Source organism: Tenrec ecaudatus, chromosome 6 (genome assembly GCF_050624435.1).
Source record: "Tenrec ecaudatus isolate mTenEca1 chromosome 6, mTenEca1.hap1, whole genome shotgun sequence".
NCBI classification, from domain to species: Eukaryota; Metazoa; Chordata; class Mammalia; order Afrosoricida; family Tenrecidae; genus Tenrec; species Tenrec ecaudatus.
The window spans coordinates 46,741,556-46,764,344 of NC_134535.1; the positions used below are offsets into that span (position 1 = coordinate 46,741,556).

Genomic DNA, 22,789 nt, shown 5'->3' on the forward strand with positions numbered 1-22,789 from the left:
TTCTAATGCTGAGTCCAGAAGGTTTCACACATTTCTGTGGTTTTGCACGAGGTACTCACCGCCCCCTCCAATCAGTTGTTTGCTCTCCTATCCTTAGTTTTTCAAGGACCTTCATAAAGTTTGTGAAATCTTGCCCGACCTTTACATTTCCAGTGAACCCCTCCTTTTTCTATGTCACCACCATGCTCTTTATGTGTGTCTACTGTTGCAAGTTCATTGGTATTACAGTTGTTTTCTGTTACCAGGGTTATGTCCTATATCCAGTTTACACAATTCTCGGCACAAGGGAGATTCCTAAAAATATAATATTTGCTGTTCAGTAACAGTATGACTGAGCTCAAAGGCGCTGTACTTTTCTTTATGGGTCCCATTTTTTAACAAGTATCCTCAGACCATATTTCTAATTGCACCAAGCTTCGAACTTTGTGATTTTTCAAACTCACCCATCAATAGAATCAGACTACAGATGCTGATGATCAACTTTGGAAATCCTACTCCCTCCAGCTGTTTTCCTTTTTAACTTGAGTCATCTACCAATCTATCTATTTTAACTGGTTGGCAGGTATGAGGCCTGATGGTGTAATGGTTATGCTGTGGGCTACTAAAGCCAAGGTCAGCAGTTTTCTCTTCCAATGAAAGCCAAGGCTTTCTACTCCTGTACTCATTTACTGTCTTAGAAATACATAGGGGCAGTTCTATTCTGTCCTATATCATATAGTAAGCTGGAATCTACTTGATGGCGGCGACTCTGGTTTTGGTTGGAGAAGGATCTTTGTTTCAGGGACTGAATAACTACCAGTGTATCTCGTTTTTCAGTGGTTGGCAGGCACCCGCACGAGGCCATAAAGACCCCAGCAAATTAGCGGTAGCTGACGCTAAGTGTGCTACTGGTCAGCTTTGCCCTCCACTGGATAAGGGAGTCCACCATCGAAACAGGGAGACGTGTGCCAGCGGAGCTTGCGTGAGAGCCTTGTCTGAAATGGCAGAGGCAGCAGGGGCAATGGAACAGTGATCTTGAGACAGAGCAGAGAAGACTTGCTGAGACGACATGGCAGTCAGGCAGAGTGGCAGCTGGGTTTACTGGCCAGAGACAGAGAGAGGCCAAGCAACCTTAAGGCTGAGAGTCGGAGGACCAGAGCAATAACCTCCCTGATAACCCCTCATAATCGGAAGTCCTGCCTGTGAGTTCTGTGTAGCTATTGCAAGAGATTATTGAGCCCAAGTAAAGAAGTAGAGTGCCTTAGGAGGGGTGGGCAGTTGGAACAGATCAAAAACATGGAAGTGCGTCTGACCTTGGGGCAATGGCCTTAAACTGGTGTGGAGACGGGTTCTCCACCTAACTGAAGATGGAAGACGGTGTATGTGGGCACCATGCAGTTTTCTCACCTGTTATATTGCTTTATAACTCAAGTTTAATTTGAGAATTTTCATGATTTTTGCCTAAATAAACATAAAGTAAGAATGCTTTGGACTTGTTTCCAACAGCATGCTATGCGCGTGGACAGGAAAGCAGAACCAGAATAAAGGTCGTGGAGGTTTGGTCTCCATATGTCTCAGATGCTTCTCATAAGTGGAGGAAAAGCATAAGGCAGGTATGTGCACTAGATCACACCACTACCTTACAGAAGTTATACTGCGCTGGTGAGAGTAATGACTCAGCACACACTCACCTCGTGCTCATCGAATCCAAGCTTCACTAGACATTTTCTGACATAATCCAAAAAGGAAGAAGATTTGGAATAAATTTTACCAACATGCTGATCACTGTAAAACAAAATTTATTTTTAATTATTTAGTTGCCTATTTTAATTCCAACCTAAATTATACAGTAAATCAAGTGAAAAATGAACCTGTACAAATTGGAAACCTGTCACAGTAGGAAAACTCGCACATTTGCCACTGCACATATAGTAGACAAGGGGCGAGGCCACACCCTGTCGAAGGTGGAAAACATGAGACCCGGAAACCAAAGCTGCCATGTCAAGTTCCAGGTTTCACTCCAGCTTACTTAAATTAAATAGTCTAATATTTAAAAATATGGGGCAGAAGATCTAGATGTGAAAAAATATAGTAGTATTTCTGTGAACATTAAAAGCGGTCTACATTTTAAAGTATTCAAAATCTGCCTCTGTGAATTCTTTCAACATAAAGCAGAAGACAATCTTACGAAACAATGCTATGAAAAAGCAGCAGTTTTAAACTTGAAAAATAAAACGTTTTCCCCTGCACAGAAGAAAGTCAGTCGTTCAAACTTTCTATTGTAACACAAAACATATTTTCAAACTGGAACATTAAAATACACATTCCATTGCAAGACCTGCTAATCGGGGCCTGAGTTGAACAACTAGGCAAACAGCAGGCCATCAGTGCAAGCCACGGAGGAAGCAGTGCATGCTGGCATGCTGCACTGGATCTTGTTGATCTCATTGATGCTTACTGGGTTTCCGCTTTAAACAGTGTATCAAAGATGATCTTACATTGAAATCACATTAACAAAGATGGTCACATTTCTTGGTTAGAGTGCAGCTTAGCTATAATATAAAATTCAATGAAAAAACCCTCCAAATTTCTAAAAACAAAGAATAAAATCTTATTTATTCTTGACAGTATAAGCATTAACCCCTACGATTAATTAGAAGTGAACACTTCCTTTGAAATATATACTAAAGATATTCCTGCAGCTCCATTTCTAGACAGTCACTTTAATTCTTATTATCTCAAGCCCTGATTACTAGATCTGCTTCCTAATAAGACCCTAACTGAAATGTATCCCTTTTATTTCTGCCCACACTGTCATATAATATTTCTTAGAAGAACTTTCTTATTGTGTTATTTTATTACTTAGAAAAATTTTCAATCCTTTTCTCATTTCTTGGGAGGAATTTGAAACTCCTTATTAAGCAATCAAAGACCACTTACATGCAGAGCATAATCACATATCCCCATACTCAAATCCTAATACATTCCAGAATTCAGTCTTCTTAGATTGGTCTACTCATTGGCTCAGACTACCCTTCACAATTCTGCCTGGGGGCATTTGCTCACGTAGGTGCTTCCTGACGGGTTGTACACGCTCATTTTATATTGAGCTACAAACATTGCTTCATACCAAGCTCAAATTCTGCATTCTTTATGATAACAGGAATCTTTTCTAGGTTTGAATTTCTATTGCTCATGTCTCGTCAAACATTTTACCTCGTCCTTAAGTTACTTGAATAGGTGTAAGTTCCAGGAAGCAAAAATTAATTTGAAAAAATTTTATATCATTTTCATATCAGACATACCTTTGTATTCTCTTCTATGTGTGTAAGTATATGTATATGTATGTGTATATTATATGTGTGTGTGCATGAGCTTAAACAAATTGCAGAAAATTGGAATCAAAAGATAATGGAGATTCAATGAACCTTTGGAAGCCCCTTTGTACATACACTGTTGGCCTTCCAGCCATAACGTACCTCCTGTGCACTAAGGAACACTGAAAGATTTATAGTTGACTCTTGAAAGCATGGGTTTGAATGGTGGGGGACACACTTATATGCACATTTCCCTGTTGCACCTGGGTGAGCTTGGGTGAGCTTACGTGTTGTCACTATCAGCTGAGAACAGCCTGTGATGCTAATCATCTCTGTGGGAACAGTCTGTCTCTCACTGCTCTAGAGCTGAACTGCTCACTCACAGATATTTGGATCACATGGTGTTTTAGGTGGATATTTGCAAAATTATAGCTCACCATAGCAGCAACAGGGGAAAACAAATCCATGGTATTCAGATTAATTAGATCATGCCTTCATTTGTGTGCAAAGCACTTGTTGAAATTCTTGTATATGTACAATATAGTATTTAAAATAGGTTTTGAACAAGAGTGAAATGGGTTTGAATTCTCTTACCATTTAGTAAGCACGTAACCTCATTTGGCCTCTCTTCATTCATCAGTAGGCTGGTGGTGTTAACTCGATCTCATAAGACTGAAGATAAACAAGCCATTTCATGTGAAGTGCTTGACTCAGTGTCTGGCAACTACCTAATAAGTGGTGACTACAAGCCCCGAGGCCAATATTCCTGCTCAGAGCAGCCAATGCACACAGAGGACCAGCGGCCCGGCCCTACCAAGAGACAAGATGTCCCTCACTGACCCATGTCCCTACGAGGGACAACACTGGAGGCACAGTGCGGAATTGTGCCTGATCTGACCGCATCGCACCAGGGCAAAACGCTAAGGGCGTGCAACAGAGCAGTAAGGGGAGCAAAGCAATGAAGTCCCCAGGGAATACCAAAAATAGACTTTGGGGCCAGACCTGGAACTATTCATAGGCTTTTCTTTGTGCGTGTCCTTTTGTTGTTGTTGTTGTTTGGTGTTTGGGTTTCCTTTTGCTGATTGTCTGTCCTGCCTTGTGTTCGTGCTTATCATTGTCTCTGCATGTCTACTAGATAAGATAGGAGGGTAAGCAATCCGGAGGAGAACACAATGGTCCCATGGTTCTGGCTCTGGGGACATGCGTGAGGAGAGGCAGGAAAAGTAAGTGGGTGTCAACAAACCCAGGGACAAGGAAACAACAAGTAATCTAAAATTGATGGCCAAGACTGTGTAGAAGGCCTGGCAGGGCTTGATCAAGGGCAATGTAATCAAGAGGAATTACTGAAACCCAAATGAAGGTCGAACATGATAATGGGACAAGAGGAAAGTAAAAGGAAATATAGGAAAGATCTAGGAGGCAAAGGACATTTGTAGTGATCTAAATACACACATGTACATATGTAAATATATATTTACATAACAAAAGGGAAATATGTCTATGAACATATATTTATATGTTAAGTATCAAAGTAGCTGATGGACATTGGGCCTATACTCAAACACTCCCTCAATGCAAGAACACTTTGTCCTAGTAACCTGGGATTCCTTGATGTTCACCTTCCTGACACTATCGCTGAAGACAAAATGGGTGCATAGAAAATGTGGTGAAGACAGCTGATAGTGTCCGGCTATCAAAATATATATAGCATCTGGGGTTTTAAAGGCTTGAAGACAAATAGCAGCCATTTGGCTGAGAAGCAACAAAGTACACATGGAAGAAGCACACCAGCATGTGTGATTATGAGGTGCCAATGAGATCATATATCAGGCATCAAAGACCCAGAACTAAAATTCATATCAATGTGAATGAGGGGGAGTGTGGAGTGGAGACCCAAAGCCCATTGGTAGACAATTGGACCTCCCTTTACAGAAGGGTTGTGGGGAGAAGATAAGCCAGTCAGGGTGTAGTATAGCATTGATGAAACATACAACTTGTTACGGCTTAATAGAATAAAATAATTTGTCTTAAGTTACTCCATTTTGAAAAGCTAAGTGCCATCCCCATTCTAAGAGAGGTATGTTATCTTGGAAAAGCAAGTCACTGTGACCTTACAACTATCTGCTGGTAAATGTGAGCAAGAAGTTTTGCAAGATCATCTGGTCCAAGATAAGCTGAGCAGGACGTGCCGAACTACCCGCATCCCTGTTATCTTGTGTAAACCCCCTTTCCCATTCCTTGCTCAACCCCTCCCCGCGGCACTAGCTTCGATTATAAAAAGAAAAGAAAAATTTGACTCGGGGCTGCAGTGTTGGACCCTGCGTGGCCATGCTGTAGCCCAAATCCGGATTTGTCTTTTTGTCTATTCGTCTTTCTGTAATAAAGTTTTGCTTTGTTACTTCACAACTGCTTGTGGGTCAGTGGTCTATGTTGGGCGCAACTCCGTAACACAACTTTCTTCTAGTTCTATAGTGACCCCCCCCCATCAAGATCCCAATTCTGCCTTACAAATCTGGCTAGACCAGAGCGTGTACACGGGTACAGATAAGAGCTAGAAACACAGGGAATCTAGGACAGATATATCCTTCATGACCAATCATGAGAAAGTGGTATCAGGAGGGTAAGGGGAAGATGGGGGAAGAAAATGGGAACTGATCACAATGATCTACATATAACCCCCTCCCTGGGAGATAGACAACAGAAAAGTGGGTAAAGGGAGACATCGGTTAATGTAAGACATGAAAAAATAATAAAAAATGATAAATTATCAAGGGCCCGTGAGGGAGGGAGGGAAAAAATGAGGTGCTGGTACCAAGGGCTCAAGTAGAAAGAAAATGTTTTGAGAATGATGATGGCAACAAATGTACAAATGTGCTTGACACAATGGATGTATGTATGGATTGTGATAAGAGCTTTATGAGCCCCCAATAAAATTATTTTTTTAAATGGTGGTTATTTTCCTATTTGGGGATGAGATCAAGGAGTAGAATAATTTACAGATCATAAGATCTTTCAGAGTTTATATATAGGGTAGGTGAACAATTATGCTTAATATTTTTTTAGCAATTATGTTTTAATCAAGTGACAACTATATGATGCTGGCACTACTTAAAAACCGCAGAAGATAGCACTGAGTTGGCTGTGGTTTATGCACCTGGGAATTGATAAGGAAGCTTTCTTAGAATTAAGCTTCAAAATATTTTAGTTTCCCATAGACTGGATACCAACATTAAGGAAAGAAACATTTTAATACACTAAAATTAGGCTAACAAGTAAAATATATTAGCATGCAAACTTGGAAAATCAGTTACAAAGATTTGTTTTCCCTGTGCTCCTCAGGATGACGGCGGTCCCACTGATGTGGGGGCGCCCTGCTGGCACAGCTGGCTCTGAGCTGCCTGCGCGCCAACAAGTGAAAGCCGCCAGCCTCTCTGTGCAGTGAGCTGGTGTGCTGTGTAGGCTTGCTTCTCAGGTCTGCCTGGTTTCACTCCACAACATTCCAAATTGGAGGAGAAATCCAAAGGATGCAATTGGAACCCCATTAGAATAAAGTGAGCTTTGATGTGTTCAACTCTAAACACCTTTGTCATAGTTCAAATGAACTCCAACACTATTATGGACTTAAAGCTGAAGCATTCTTCGTGGATAGAAGCAGAGGGCGGATATTCTTAGATGTATATATTAAAGCCAATGGACTTTGTTCAAATCTCTGTTGCTTCTGAAGTTGCCTGATATGGACAATTTGGGATTATTATATATCTGCTATCTATTTTCATATTCTTTGCTTTTGTGCTATATGTCTTAAAGTTCTATAAACTAATAGTTTTGTGTTAGTGAATGAATATTATTGAAATTATGACTTTTTGCCTAACCCTCAATTAGTTTTCAGTAGTTTCATTCTATCATTTTTTTTTCATTCTATCATTTTTTGTAAGTAAACCTGTTCACATACTTTAGCCCAAAAGTTTTCCTTTATATACCTATATTTCTTTTTCTTCCTAGTATTTTGAATCTGTACTGTTGGTTAGATTAATGATGCTATTAGCCTTAGAATGATTAAATGCTATATGTAAGTTATTTAAATATAATTTATTGAGAAGCTAATATAAGGCCTAGGGTATGAACTATAGATATGTAAACAAGATACAGTCTTTGAAAGATTTTGAAATCACATCTCAAGGTGGAAGTCCTAATCTATGAACAATTGGTTCTTATCATGTGGTCTTGCTTGACACTCACAAGAAGTGATCACTGAAGACTTGTTCTAAACATTGGCCACCCGAGGAAGCTATCAATCAATTCATGCAGAAACAGGCACACCAACCTAAGTGTAATAAGATAATTTTTAATAGAATCCATGATCAGTGGAGGGGCTGTATTAAATTCTGAAAATTAAGTTTGTGGAAGGCTACCACCTAGAATGGGAACCGGTAATCCGCTTTGAGCCTTCACATAGATTCAGCCTCCATTAGGTCCTTTTAAAATATTGACCAACAATGTGAAAAAAGCTTTGATCTAGACAGACTGTGTTTACTGTGACTCCCGTGGGCAGCCCAGGGGAAAATGGCAAAGAAATTGGCAGCACTTTGAAGGAGTTTTGTTGTAAATAAGAGAACAGAACTAGTGTAGTAGTTGAAGAGGACAGTGGGATCCAAAAAGGATTTTTAGAATCTATGTTCTTGGCTACTACAATACACCGTTTCCACAAATAAGACTAAAACTGCTACCATGAGCTCACAAAGCAGTAGAGGAGTAGACACAAACAATAAGATGATTAGGTTCCATAAGAACAGCAAATCACAAATTAAGTATTTTAAAAGCAAACGGTTTAATGAGAAAAGACATCACAGAGCTGTGTTCTAAACTGGCTTTTAAGGAATGCCTAGAGGTCCTGGGAGGAAAGATGAATGGGGAGAATATTCCAGAAAGTCAGGAGTAATCAACAAAACAAACAGGTTTTAAAAGTGATGGGTGAGACATGCTGCTTGGGTACAGAGAGGAAGAATGGGTTGATGGATTACTCTTGAAAGGATTTAATGAAAAACAAATAATGGCATTAAATGTCATAATAATTAAGATTTTGTTTTTCGCTACAGAGCAGATGAATTATCAAACATGTTGAAGGTAGAGAAGCAGCATAACTGTTCGTGTACCAGGAAGGCAGACTGAAAGGGGGCCCTCTCCCAAAATAAAGCAGTCGCATGCTAAAAGGAATACTCATTCACTCTTTTCATACAAGCAAATGCACGAAATCTGGTTAAAATTCTACCCAGGTGAACTCAACACCACCCATGGGCTTTTCCAAAGATACAGTCCTAACAGCATAGTTTTCTTGCAGCACTTTCCAAAAAAAAGAGACATTAGATTAGGAGATTTTAACGAAGAGGTGAACAAACGAATACTGTATAAATGAAAACAAACATATGCAGGATAGAAAGTAGCAAAAGTCAGGTCCCTCATCTTCATTACATATTTATGAAACATGCTATCTTGTGCCTTTTATATACTAACACATACCGAGAGATCTAAAACTTTAGTTATATAACAAGCCCACCAAAAATGACAATTACTTCAGGGAGCTCCGAGAAATGTTCAAATTACTCTGCGATTCAAATGACGAATGCATTCTAATTCAATTTTGACTGTAATTATGGATTAAACGCATTTCTAAGGCATTTTTGAAGATCTGGTTTTTCACTTTCTAGTGTAATTGTAGGCAAATGAAAATGAAACTAGGTAACTCAAAATTATAGGCGGTGTTGTTGGGGAAGCATTGGGCTACTCATTGTAAGTGCACAGTTCAAACCTAACAATTGCTCCTTGGGAGAAACATGATATTATCTGAAGAGATTTACAGCCTTGGAAACCACATGCGGGGTCACTATTGAATCAGAATAGACTCCATGACAGTGGGCTGGGTTGTTAAACATATATTACAGCTTTTATGAAGAGAGCAAAGTATACATATTATGTTTCTCCTGACCTCTTTAATGTGATTTAATAGGCTTCTATCCCACAAAACTACTTTTTTGTACTTTATTCCCCATAGAAAATTTTCAGATAAGCACTAATTAAAATAGAGAATTTTCTATAAATTATGAAATTTCTTTTTTAATGGTTTGATTAGGAGCTCATACAATTCTTATCACAATCCATAAATACATCAATTGTGTAAAGCACATTTGTACATTCATTGCCCTCATCATTCTCAAAACATTTGCTCTCCACGTAAGCCCCTGGATCAGGTCCTCATTTTTTATCCTCCCTCCCCACTTCCCCCTCCCTCATGAACCTTTGATAATTTATAAATTATTATTTTGTCATATCTTGCCCTGTCCGACATCTCCCTTCACCCACTTTTCTGTTGTCCGTCCCTCAGGGAGGAGGTCACCTGTAGATCCTTGTAGTCGGTTCCCCCTTTCCAACCAACCCTCCCTCAACCCTCCTTGTATCGCCACTCACAACACTGGTCCTGAAGGGATCATCCACCCTGGATTCCCTGTGTTTCTAGTTCCTATCTGTACATCCTCTGGTTAGGCAGACTTGCAAGGGAGAATTGGGATCCTGATAGTGGGAGGGGGAGTGTGTGGAGGAAGCATTTAGGAAGTAGAGGAAAGTTGTATTGTTCATCGTTGCTACATCACACCTTGACTGGCTCATCTCCTCCCCGAGACCCTTCTGTGAGGGGGTGTCCAGTGGCCTACAAATGGGGGAGGGGTAGTTAAGGCACTAACCCACCCAGGGGGAGTTCCCCCTCCCAATATATCTCCACAGGAAAGGGAGATGTTTCTGCTTGGAGCAGCTCGTTCCCAGAGATGACTTCAGGGTCAGCCTCAGCTCCAGATGTGAAGTCCTGTCCCTAGATGACAGCGCTGCAAGAGGACAGCCCTGAAGAAACAGCTTGGGGAGAGTGCCAGTCTGACTTGCCCACATGTGGCAAATCAAGAGGGGAGCGCAATAGACCAGTGATGGGAGCGGAGCCACAAAGTCCCCTGAGATTCCCGATCATGATCAGAACCACTATGCCACCAGGGCTCCTGAAACCAAACTCACTGCCATCAATAGGGCAGGGTAGAACGGCCCCTGTGGGTTTCCTAGGCTGTAAATATTCATGGAGGTAGAAAGCGTCACCCCCTACTCCCTCACCCCCCCATAAGGATGGGCTGGTGGTTTTGAACTGCTGACCTTGCAGTTAACAGCCCAACGTGTAACCATTATACCATCATATATATATGTATGTGTGTGTATACGTGTGTGTACATGTATATCCATACATACATGGTGGTGTAGCGGTTATATATGATGTAGTGGCTACAAATGGTGTATATATTTCTCCACCCCTACATGCATACATATATTTTGGAAAATAACATCATGCTTGCAAAGTAGAGGGGCCGTGAAAGAGCGGGAGACTCAGGATAAGGCATTGACATTTGGCTGCAACAATGGACTCACACATAGCAACAACTGTGAGGATGGCAGAGGATGAAGCAGTGCTTCATTCTGTTGTACGTAGGTCTGTATAAGTTGGAAATGATTTATGACACTTAACAACAAGTTGTGTGTGCGTGCGCCCACAGGTGCTTATGCTGTGTGCTCCCAAGAGTGGGCTCAATGCTACATTTAGATGCCCCAGGATTAAATAACCATGTCAGCTAACCACCTATTCATCTGGTATTTTAAAATGTTCTAGCCCAGTGTTTCCCAAGTGGGCAATACCACTCCACAGGGGAAGTACAATGACGCAGGGGGCTGCAGAAGTATATATGTACTGTATTATCTCAGTTCTGTTTGGAGCGCCAATATGTACTATCTTGATCTCTGCTTTCGGTCTATAGTACAGTACCTTTGATTGTATGCAGCCTTGATGTGGGAATGTTATTTTATTTGCTTTCCAGCATACATGAAGCTTTGCGATTTGCCCTTTTGTTTGGACTCTATGAACAATATCAAGATGCTTTTCTCTCTTCATGCGCGCAAACAATGACTTTGTAGCTAAGAAGAAAAGTAGTAACAGGTGAAATTTTATTTTTAATGCTGTTGAGATCAAATTACTGTTTAACTTACAGAGCAAATTGCTTGTATGTCTCTTTTAATGTTCCAAAATTATAAATTAATTTATACATCTAAAAATTCTACATTTTTATCCTGGATTATGGGTTATAGTACAAATATTTTAATTGCTGGGGGCTGTGAATAATTTTTTCCCCTGAAAAGAGGGCAGTAGGTCCTATTAGGTTGGGAACCAGATTAGATGATGGTAATGGCCTGGTTCATACAGCAGTTAATAGAATGTTTAGTGATTTGAATCTTTTTTGGAGAAACATGAAATAATCTGTTTCCAAAAAAACATCTACCCTCAGGAACCCTACCAATCAGTTGTATCCTTTTTAATAGGGTCACTATTACTGGAATTATTTAATATGCTGTTTGTCACACAATACATAATTGCTGGATTAAAAACAACAACAACAACAAGAACCTAAAACGTGGGGCTTGAAAACTAATTTTTTTAATCATTTTATTGGGGGCTCATACAATTCTTATCACTATCCATATATGCATCCATTGTGTCAAGTGCATATGTACATTTGTGGCCATCATCATTCTCAAAACATCTGCCTTCTACTTGAGCCCTTAATATCGACTGCTCGTTTTCACCCTTCTTCCCCACTCCCTCGACCTCATGAACCCTTCATAATTCATAAATTATTTTTATTTTTTCATATGTTACACTGTCTGACATCTCCCCCCGCCCTCTTCTCTGCTTTCCATCCCCCAGGGAGGAAGCTATACGTGGATTCTTGTAATCAGTTCCCCCTTTCTGCTCCACATTCCCTCCACCCTCTAGTTGCTATTCTCACCACAGGTCCTGAAGAAGTCATCTGTCCTGGATTCCCTGTGTTTCCAGTTGCTCTCTGTACCAGTGTACATCCTCTATTATGTGTAGTCTGATAACAGGATAAGAACATATTGTATTTCTAACGCTTGGTAATGGACATGTCATTCCCCAAAACAAGAAAGTCAAGACAGCTAGAATTGGTGGCAAGATGACTTTGGTTAGAAGACAGAGGTGAATATGAAGTTTTTTGTGAGATGCTTAAGTGGAGGTGTTTAGATGAAAATGGGAAATGTAGTCATGGACTACCAAAAACAGGTTAGAACTAAAAATAAGTGATAAGAATACAATTTAAAACATTTGAAAATGCATAGATACACTTAGGGAATAGGGCAAGGAAAATAAATCTTAATGAAAACAAATAAGTGTTTAAAGTAAAAGAAAAGAAACTCAGATATAGGCAACTTAATGGAAGATAACAAGAAAGAAAGTTTGGAGAAATGCAATCAACATGATCAAATGTGGTGGAAAGTTCAATGAGCCTCTGAGATGGAAAAAGCAGTAGAAGAAGGCAAGAGTATCGAAGGCTGGAGAGAGCTGAGCTTTCAAGACAAACAAAACAAACACAGCACCTCACTGCCATCGAGCCGTTTCTGCTAACCACGGCGTCCGCGATTTGAAATCGCTAGATGCTCTCAGGGAGCAAGAGGGCACTTCCCATTTCCTAAGGATTTTGTCTCAGAAACCCATAGGACACTTCTGCTCTCTCTTAATGGGAAGACAAAAGTAATGTTTAAAATAGATAGAATATTTAAGAACTCACTGTTAGGAAAGCAAATCAACGAACAGGTTTTAAGCCTTAAAGCAAGGATGATAGTCAATATTTTGAATGGACATGAGTCTGCACGCTTTGTGACTTTCCTAACGGGTTAGTATTTGGGAGAGATCTCAAGAGAAGGATCTAGTTTTAAGAAGATAAAAATTAACTTTTTGAAGACTGCCAAATACATGGAAAGAGAATGGAAACTGGGTTATATGTTTGGGAGGTATCTGCAGAGAGATGAGAGCTGAGACCAAGGTGACACGTAGCTTTTCGTAGTAGTATTTTTTGATCAGGGAAATACTGTATTTTTTCTTCCAGAAAAATAATAGACAACTTCAATATCTTTGCTAATTTTTAATAAATGTTTGCATGGTTTATTTTATGAGAATTTGAAAACTACCCATACCAGAATCTTAAGAATTGTAATTAGTAACAAGATATTCCAGAAGCTGTCTAAGATTGCAAATGCATTTCAAATAGAGTAGTTGTTGAACCGACATGTGGGAAGCTTCTCTTACCCCTTTCCTCTTAGTACAAACAGTGTCTTAGAAGGAGGAAAACAGAAGCATAACAAAGTATTTTCAAGGTTACTGTCCTACCATTAGAGAATACAATGGTAATAATGGCCATTTATGGTAAATATCTGTTCTAATTAGTAAGTATTTTTGCTGGGTGTGAAATATTTTAAATATGAGGGGTTTTAAATAGTAAGTATTTTTGCTGGGTGTGAAATATTTTAAATATGAGGGGTTTTAAAAAGTGTGTGGAAAAATAGAAATAAAAGATAATGGAATTCTGCTACAAAAAAGCCCCCTCATAACTAACTCCTGCTCGTATTGTCATATTAATGGAATTACTTATGTATTATTATATTAGTGCAAGAAATGGCTTGAAGCCTTTCCAACAATTTAAGAGTTCCTATACAGTACAGCAAATGATGTAATTATAATGAAGAATACTTTTATAGTATGCATTATTTTTTACTTGTTTCAAAGTTTAGTGGAAATGTACTTAACACTGAAGGGCAAATAACACTGAAATGTACTTAACACTGAAGGGCAAATAACACTGAAATGTACTTAACACTGAAGGGCAAATAACCTCTAAGTCAGATGTTCCTAACCCAGGGATTTACTGTCACAAAACCTTTTATCATCACACAAACCTGTCAGAATCATCAAAGGCCTCAATTTAATGGTGATTACCCTAAGACACAGTTGTTTACTTATTTGTCAGTTCCTGAGATCATGTTCTAATATAAGACCTATCTATCAATAATAGTGACCAATAAGAATGAATCAAAATTCATCTAAAGACTATCATTTCACTCACAATATTCTAATTAAAATAAAGTTATCGTACCATTTGGTGATACCAAAGCAATCTTTAATAATATCCTGAAGAACAGCACGATAGAAGAGTGATTCAGTAGGCAGCTGAAAAAAAGTGGAGACATGTATAAGTACAGAAGCAAATACAAAAAGAGTAAACAAAATTAGTACCAGATAATTTGGACTATAATGGTATTATAAATCTAACTTTTTTTGCTAAACAGTGAGGACAATTTTATAATTTTTCAGTTCTAAAATTCAAGGGTTATCCTAAGTTAATTCTTACCAAAAAGTAATTTTGCATGAAAATACAAGAAACCATAAGAAATAGTAGTGTTATGAGAGAAAGGCAGACTCAAGGAACTATGATATACTGCTTCGAGTAGGCCACTTCTTTAGTTAAACATGCAGAAATAATCTTGTGGTGGAAAGAAAATAGTAACTAAGATACACCCAGTGAAAAAGAAATTATTGTCATAAGAAAGGAAATACTCCAAATACATCTGAAACTATAAAAAACAGAGCAGTAGTGTAGAGTTGAAGAAGGAGGTTAGAAAGTACATAGGGACAGAAACGGAAGTCTTGGACAGTCTTAACTTTGGGGGTGAGAGTTACAAAGTGTCCTGGATGGTTACATGGTGGAAGAAAAGAAAGAAAGGCTGATGAGGACTCAGCTGAATCACAGTAGCTTTAAAGAACTGCAAGGCCTAACTGCCTGCTTATGAATGAAAGAGCACGTCACTGCAGTAACCCAGAGGTACTCTTGAAACCAAGCAAACGCGGTCGCTGGAGCCCTAGATCCATCTCCACAGATACTTTGCTATTAGTGGTTCAGGAAAATCCAACATCCCAAAATGTCAGCAACAAAAGCAACAACTCAGCCTCCATAGAAAGTTATTATTGGGATAGGGTGCGGGCGGGGGCGGGAAAATGAGCACCGGCTTCACCATGCATACGTCAGTTTACCGCACGGTGGTGCTGTGAAGCTGGCAGCTTTGCCGCTGTTAATTTCAAATGTCAGCAGGGTCACCCCAACAGTGGAACTTTCAGAGTAATAACCGACTGCATACGAAGAAGAAATCACATGTTCATTTCAGACTAATTAGCCACTAAAACCTCCTGGATAGCATCAAAACATTGTCAGATACCGAAGGCCTGTTGACTACAAGCAAACCGTTGTCAGAAATAGTGACAGAAGATGAGCCCTTTTGGTCAGATGGTACTCAAAATATGATAGAGTAGAACATACTGACATGAATGGAGTAAAGCCCATGGCAGTAGAGCCTTTGGGATCTCCATCTGCTAATGAGACACAACTGAAAATGAGAAGAGACAGCTGCAAAAATCTACTAATAACCAGAACTTGTAATACATGAAGTCTGAAGCTAGGAAAATTGGGTGTCGGCAAAAATAAAATGGAATGCATAACGACTGAAGTTCTAGGCATTAGAGAGCTGAAACAGACTGGTATAGGCTATTCTGAATCAGAAAATCAGACCGTTTACTATGATGGGAATAATACAATCAAGAGGACTGGCATTAAGTTCATTGTCAAAAAAGACATTTCAAGATTTACCTTGATGTCCAATGCTGTCCGTGACAGAACTTTACCAATCTGCACTCAAGGAAATCCAATCAATCCAATCCAATCAAATTTATGCACCAACCACTAAAGCTATGGATGAAGAAATTGAAGAATTCTACCAATGTCTTATGTTTGAATTTGAGGAAACACTGAATCAAGGTGCATTGGTAATTACTGGCAATTGGTATGCAAAAGGTGGAAACAGAAGAAGCAACAATAGGTGTAAAATATGATCTTGGTTATAAAAATGAAGTTGGAGGTCACATGATAGAATTTTGCAAGATGAATACATTTTTCTTAATAAATGCCTTTATTCAACACCACAGGGGCAAATATGCATGTGACTTCTCCAGATGGAATACAGAGAAATAAAATGTACTTTATCTGTGGGAAGAAACAATGGAGAACTTCAATATGAGCATCTAAACAAATCGTAGTGTACGAAACTGAAAACCGGGAAGAGAGTATAGGTGGACAAATTCTCCACCCTCATATTTAAGCAGCCTGGGAGGGCAGGATTCTCATGGAGGGAGACCTTCCTGTTTGTGGGTGGAGCTGCATCCCAGTCACATTCTCCTAAGAAAGAGTTGTTCCCCACAATGTCCCCCCATAATAATGCCAATCTTAAGGTGCTGCTAGCAAGCACATGGTTGCCACTATACTCTTGAAGGTGAACTGCTTGAAGGCTCTCTACCTGAAGGTTACCTGCCATCAAAAGCAATCACCTCACCCCACCCTTATTAGGGCCCACTCCCTTCTGATAACGATCATAGACTGCTCCCCTGGAGAAGAGCTCCAAGACACCTAAGGCCAAGCCAGCTCAGAGACGACCAAGGGTAGGCCACCCTTTGAACTCTAGAACGGCCCATCTTATTACGTATGCACCTTTCTGAGACGTGTATGCCTCTAACCTAATTTGTGCATATCCCTAGCTCATCCCCTTCCTGTTACACATACGCCTCTAATACAACACCTTCCTGTTACGTATATGCTTATTGTACGCTTGTGGGAGAATGCATTACTCCCTCATTCTCGTTCTGGTTGCCATGTAAAGGGTGATCTCTTGCATGTTTTCATTAATTTAACCCTCAATTACACAACTGCCCACGTGGGTGAGCAAGAACCAATGGTGCTGAAGGAAGAAGTCCAAGCTGTACTAAAAGCATTAGCCAAAAACGATGCTCTAAAAACTGATGGAATACCCATGGAGATGATTCTACAAGCTGAAGAAGCACTGGAAGCATTCACTTGTCTATACCAGGAAATTTGGAAGACAGCTCCTTGACCAACTGACTGGAATCAGTCCACATTTGTATCCATACTGAAGAAAGGTGACTCAACAAAATGCTCAAACGACAGAATATATATATATATATATATACATACATATATACATATACATATATATAATGAATATCATATGCAAGTAAAATTTTGCTGAAGTTCATCTAACAAAGGTTGCAGTATTACATTGACAAGGAGCTGCCAGAGGTTTAGGTTGGATTCTGAAAGGATGTGGAACAAGGGATGTTATTGCTGATGTCAGATGAATCTTGGCTGAAAGCAGAGACAAGAAAGATTTTTACTTGTGTTTAAACTATGGATAGCCTTGAGAAGAACGGGAATTTCAGAACACTTCGTAGTGCTCATGGGAAACTTGCACCTGGAACATGGATCAAGAAGCAGTTGTGTGAACAGAACAAGAGAATACTGCATGGTGTAAAATCAGGAAAGGTGTGCATCAGGATTGTATCCTCTCACCATGCTTATTCAATCTGTGTGCTGAGCAAATGATCAGAAAAACTGGATTATATGAAGTATAATTTGGCATCAGGAAGGCTTAGATACCTGCGATATTCAGATGATACAACCTTGCTTTCGGAAAATGAGGACTGAAAGCATTGCTGATGAATATTCAAGCCATTAATATAGTTTTCAATTTAATATGAAGACCAAGATACTCATAGATGGACCAATGGGCAACATCATGATAGAGAAAAGATTGAAGTAGTCCAGGATTTCATTTTGGTTGTATCTACAATCAATCCTCATGGAAGCAGCAGTCAAGAGATCAAAGGACACATTGCATTGGGTCGATCGGTCTCAGAAGACCCCTTTAAAAGTGTTGAAAAGCTTGGGTGCTACTTTGAAGACCTTAGCCACAGTACTTTCAGATGCTTCATCTGCATGTGAAAGTTGGACAGTGAACAGGAAGGCAAAAGTAGAATCGATGCATGGAATTTCGGTGCTGGCAAAGAATATTGACGGTACCATGAACTACCAAAAGAAACCTGTCTTGGAAGAAATATACTCAGAATGTTCTTTAGTGGCATGTATGGTGAGATTTTTGTCCCATGTATCATACCCACTGTTAGGAGAGACCACCCCTTGTAAAAGGACATCATGCTCAGCAACGTAGAAGGGCAGTGGAAAAGAGGAGGCCTAGATGGATTGAGCTAGAGGCGACACCAATGGACTCAAACATGGCCACAATTGGGAGCACGTTGCAGGAGCTGGCAGTGTTCCCTGCTTCACATCAGGTTGCAGTGAGGAGGAGCCAACTTGAAGGCACCTAACAAGGAGCTCCTGCTAGAATTTTTTTTGCAAATGTAAATTAATCCACTTTCCAATAACAAGAAAGGAATGAACGCATGAATAATGCCTGTAGTACCCACTCTCCAATATTAGTTAAATATGATGTAAAAAATCATGAGGCACTTTAATGGCTCAGTGCTTAAGTGCTTAGCTGTCCCAGCTGTTCTGTAGGAGACCGATGAAGCAGTCTGCTTTTACACAGATTACAGTTCAGGAGACCCTCGGGTCATTTTACTCTGTCTTATAGAGCGGCTGCGAGTTGGAATTGATTCAATCAGAAGTTTGGGTTTGAGTACGGAAATCATGATATAAACAGACCATCATTACTTTGGGAAAAATAATAACAACAACAACAACCAGTAAATAGTCAATGAAAAATCCCCACCCGAGCAGAAGCTTCACTATATCTCAGGGGGATTTCAGAACAGCTATGGCCAAGACTTCAAAAGTACCGTTCTTTCTTTACCTTTCTACAGGAAGGTTTTTGTTCAGGATAGCTTGTATGTGATTACCACTGTATGTTGGTTTTACTACCATACCAACAACTTGTCTCGCAGCTCCAGAACCCCCACCCTCCCTCCACCCTCTGCACATATGATATAGAACAAGGTGTCCTGGCCTTTAAGGTTGATGGAGAGATTGGATACATCTTGAGATGATGGTTGTGGTAGTTAGATAATCTGGTGTCTATTTGAGGATTAAGAGTGTAGGGATGGAGTCTAGCCTGTCAAGCCAGAGAGCCAATGAGACCTCTGTGTGGGCATAGCCTTCTCCTGAGAATTCTGGGAACTGCTGTATTTTCCTCCTTGGAGATGGGAGACACTTCTGCTGACGAGACACATGGCACTGTGCTCTGGGAGCTGGAGAGGCCACATGGACCTACCCTGATGCAGCCCTGGAAACTGGAGGAACCATATGGAGACTCCTGCCAGTGGTGAGATGCTTCTACCACCACTGATTTTGCACCCACTGGCCTGTAATCTTCCTGCATTCAGCGTCAGTGCATTTTGTGAGTCTGAAGAGGACTTTATCGATTGGTATCAGACATATGGATTAATATCTGACCTATGGACTTGATGTAGACTGCTCTTGTATAGAAACCTATTCGTTGTGTATATACACGTCTCCCTGGATTTGTTTCTCTAGTCTATCCACACTAACACAAGGGTGAATAGATTTTATATGTAGCAGGAATGTAAGGAATTTTGTTTCAGAGAGTGGGCTGAAGTACTGTCTCCAATTACACACAATTAGTCCCTGCTATAAATCCACACACCTGCTACAAATTCATCATTCTTTTCTTTGAGCTGGACCATGTCATTTGCTTTTGTAAATAGTATGACAAAAAGACAAAAGTTCCAGTGTGTTGTTCCTAAGCTAAGGAGTCTTGTGCATTTCTCCTTGCTCTCTGTCATCACCATGCAAACAGAACTGGGCAGCTCCCAAGACTGAGGAAGGGAATGCAGAGAATTGCATGTCCCTTGTAGTGCAGAAATTAATTGGCAGCTTGAAGCAAATCACCTTAGCTGATCCCTGCCTAGATGATTTGACCTTCAGTCACCACAACCTGAATCAGAGATACCCAACCACCCAGAGATATACAACAAGTAGTTGTTATTTATCCAGTGATTTTTGGGATGATTTACCATGTATCATTATTGTAGCAATAATTAACCACTATAAAGATAAGTATAACATTACAGATAAGCAAGGATAATAGTAGGAGATTGGCACAAGAGGCTATAGTAATAATTCAAGGAAAATAAATTCCTGAATTAGGGTAATAGAGATAAAGAAATACAGAGTAGAATTTTAGAGCTGCTGACTGATAATAGAATCAGAGGAAATGTTCTAGGCTAGGATTCTACAATTTCTGTGTCAGGAAGACGGGTGGTAGGGGTACTAAAATAATACATCTAGGGAAGACATTTAAGGTACAATGTTTGTTCCATGCTGGGACTTTGACAATGGAAGAGCATTTTGGGTTTGAACATGCTGAATTTGAGACACTGGGTCAGTGAGATGGGCAGTATTTGGAAATTTGGGTCCGCGGTCTTAGAAGACATAGTGATTCCTGGAACTAGTGTAACTACAGCCACATGGAGCATGAGACTATTCTGGGGATTCATATGTTATGACGATTAAGTCAAATATGGAATTGAGGGAAATGTAAACATTTTAAAGGTGAGAAAGAGGTAAAGGAGCTAGAACACAAGACCAAGGAGACAGAGTCATAGAGGTAGGAAGAATTAGTGGACATGAACGATGAAGGTACCCAAGAATACTACATGGTTTTGAAAAGTCAAAATGTTAAAAATGAAACTGTTCAAGGAATAGTTATACTTTTAAGTGTTCAGTTAAAGCAGATGTCCACTGAATTAGGCTTGGGTTCCCCTCAGAGCCCAGCACTGTTGTTTTTATTTGTATTCTGCAAAAAGAACATAATGGGGTTTAGATGAAGTTGAGTAACAATAACATTTGCCTTGGGATGAATGCTTTCCAGGGAGGGCCCTTTTTAGCAGGTTTGCCCTCAGGCAGAATGTCTACTCCCTGGCCTGGACCCCCCCACCCCTAAATTCCCTCTAGAAAGCCTCTTACAGACTCTAGGTGTTGAGAAAGAGGTTGAGTGAGCATCATTTACTGGGTCTTCGTCTGATGCGATCACCCTCTAAGTCAGGGTACACAGTTTGACATGTAGCATCTTGACAAAGTACCTGGGGGGAGAAAAGTCATACTCCTAGAAAGTACGGGGAGGAGATTCCAGTGAAAGGAATATCAACCCATCACCATCAAATGGATTCCAATTCACAGGGACCCTACATAGAATTTCATGGGCTGAAATCTTCTCGGAGCAGCCAGCCTCATGTTTCTCCTGCAGAGCTGCTGGTAGCTCGAAGCACAGACCGCACAATCAGCGTTCTAACTTATACCCTACTGCACAGTCAGGTCTCCTTCTTAGTAATACTCCACTGCCCCTCACCCCCAGTCCAAATTCTAAAATAACTCACAGAAACCCCATACACTTATGCCTATAAACATTTTAAACTTCTAAAGGCTTTCTTTTAAAGCAGTTTGGTTACATATAACTCATGTACCAGAGAAGTCAGTGGTTTGAATGTATTAGAAAGTATAATCAACCAAAATTTGAAGATATTTTCCTCATTTTTGTACTCAATATTATTAACTCTCTATTTTCCTCCAATCTCCTGTGCCATAGCCCTAAGAAGCTATTAATCTAGTAACTTTTTCAACAGATTTATCTATCCTGGATTTCATGTAAAGAAAGTTATACAAACAAACAAATCCAAACAAACCCAAAACACCCAACACCAATACCAAATACTAAATGACGCACATACACACGCACAAAAAAACTTCAGCACAAAGCAAAATACTTAAAACTAGAGCAAATTAAAAATAGTTCAATAGGGAAAACAAATCATTGCTGTCAAGTGCCATCAAGTCAGTTGACTCAGAGGGGCCCTACGTTCAACGGAGTGAAACACTACTCTGTCCTGCCCCGTCCTTACCATTGGTGCTGTACTTGCGCCCTTTGTTGCAGGCACTGACTGTGTCAATCCAGCGTGCTGAAGGCGTTCCCATTTCCCCTGCCCTTCCACTTTACCAAGCATGATGTCCTTCTCCAGGGACTGGTCTCTGGCAACATGTCCAAAATCCCTGAGATGAATGAAGTCTTACCATCCTTGCTTTTAAAGAGCATGCTAGTTGAACAATGTCCAAGGCAGATTTATTTGTTTTTTTTAAGACCATGGTAATTTCAATATTCTTCACCAGCATCATAATTCAAATGTATCTATGTTTCTTTGGTCTTGATTATTCAAAGTCCAGTTCTCACATGTATCTGAGGCAACTGAAAATACCATGGCTTGGGTCTGGTACATCTTAGTCCTCAAAGTAACCTTCTTGCTTCCCAATACTTTAAACCAGTCTTGTGCAGCAGATTTACCCAATGCAGTGTGCCCTTTAACCTTCTGACTGCTGTTTCCATGAGCATTGATTCTAGGTTCAAGTGAGATGAAATCCTTGACTACTTCAATCTTTTCTCCATTTATCATTATGTTACTTATTGTTTCACTGGTGAGGATTTTAGAATTTTTCAGTTATAATTTATACTGAAAGCTGCAAACTTTAATCTTCAACATGTTTCACGTCCTCACTTTCAGAAAGCAAGGTGGTGTCATCTCAATATCACAGGTTAAAAAGCCTTCTTTCAATCCTGACACTGTATTCTACTCTATCTGCTTCCTTATTATTTGCTCAGGTATAGATTGAGTAATTATGGTGAGGGGATACAACCCT

The 22,789-nt window shown here is 39.9% G+C and overlaps 1 protein-coding gene across 5 annotated transcripts in view; it reads right to left on the reverse strand.

The window, feature by feature from the left end:
- The window catches only part of METTL25 (methyltransferase like 25), a 123,330-nt gene that overhangs the window by 8,965 nt on the left and 91,576 nt on the right, over nt 1-22,789 (reverse strand). For all 5 annotated transcript variants that reach the window (XM_075551219.1, XM_075551216.1, XM_075551221.1 and 2 more), the window contains exons 8-9: nt 14,321-14,394; nt 1,671-1,764 (exon numbers count right to left, since the gene is read on the reverse strand). In XM_075551219.1, coding sequence (XP_075407334.1) covers nt 1,671-1,764; nt 14,321-14,394 — 168 coding nt within the window. The remainder of the gene's footprint in view (nt 1-1,670; nt 1,765-14,320; nt 14,395-22,789) is intronic.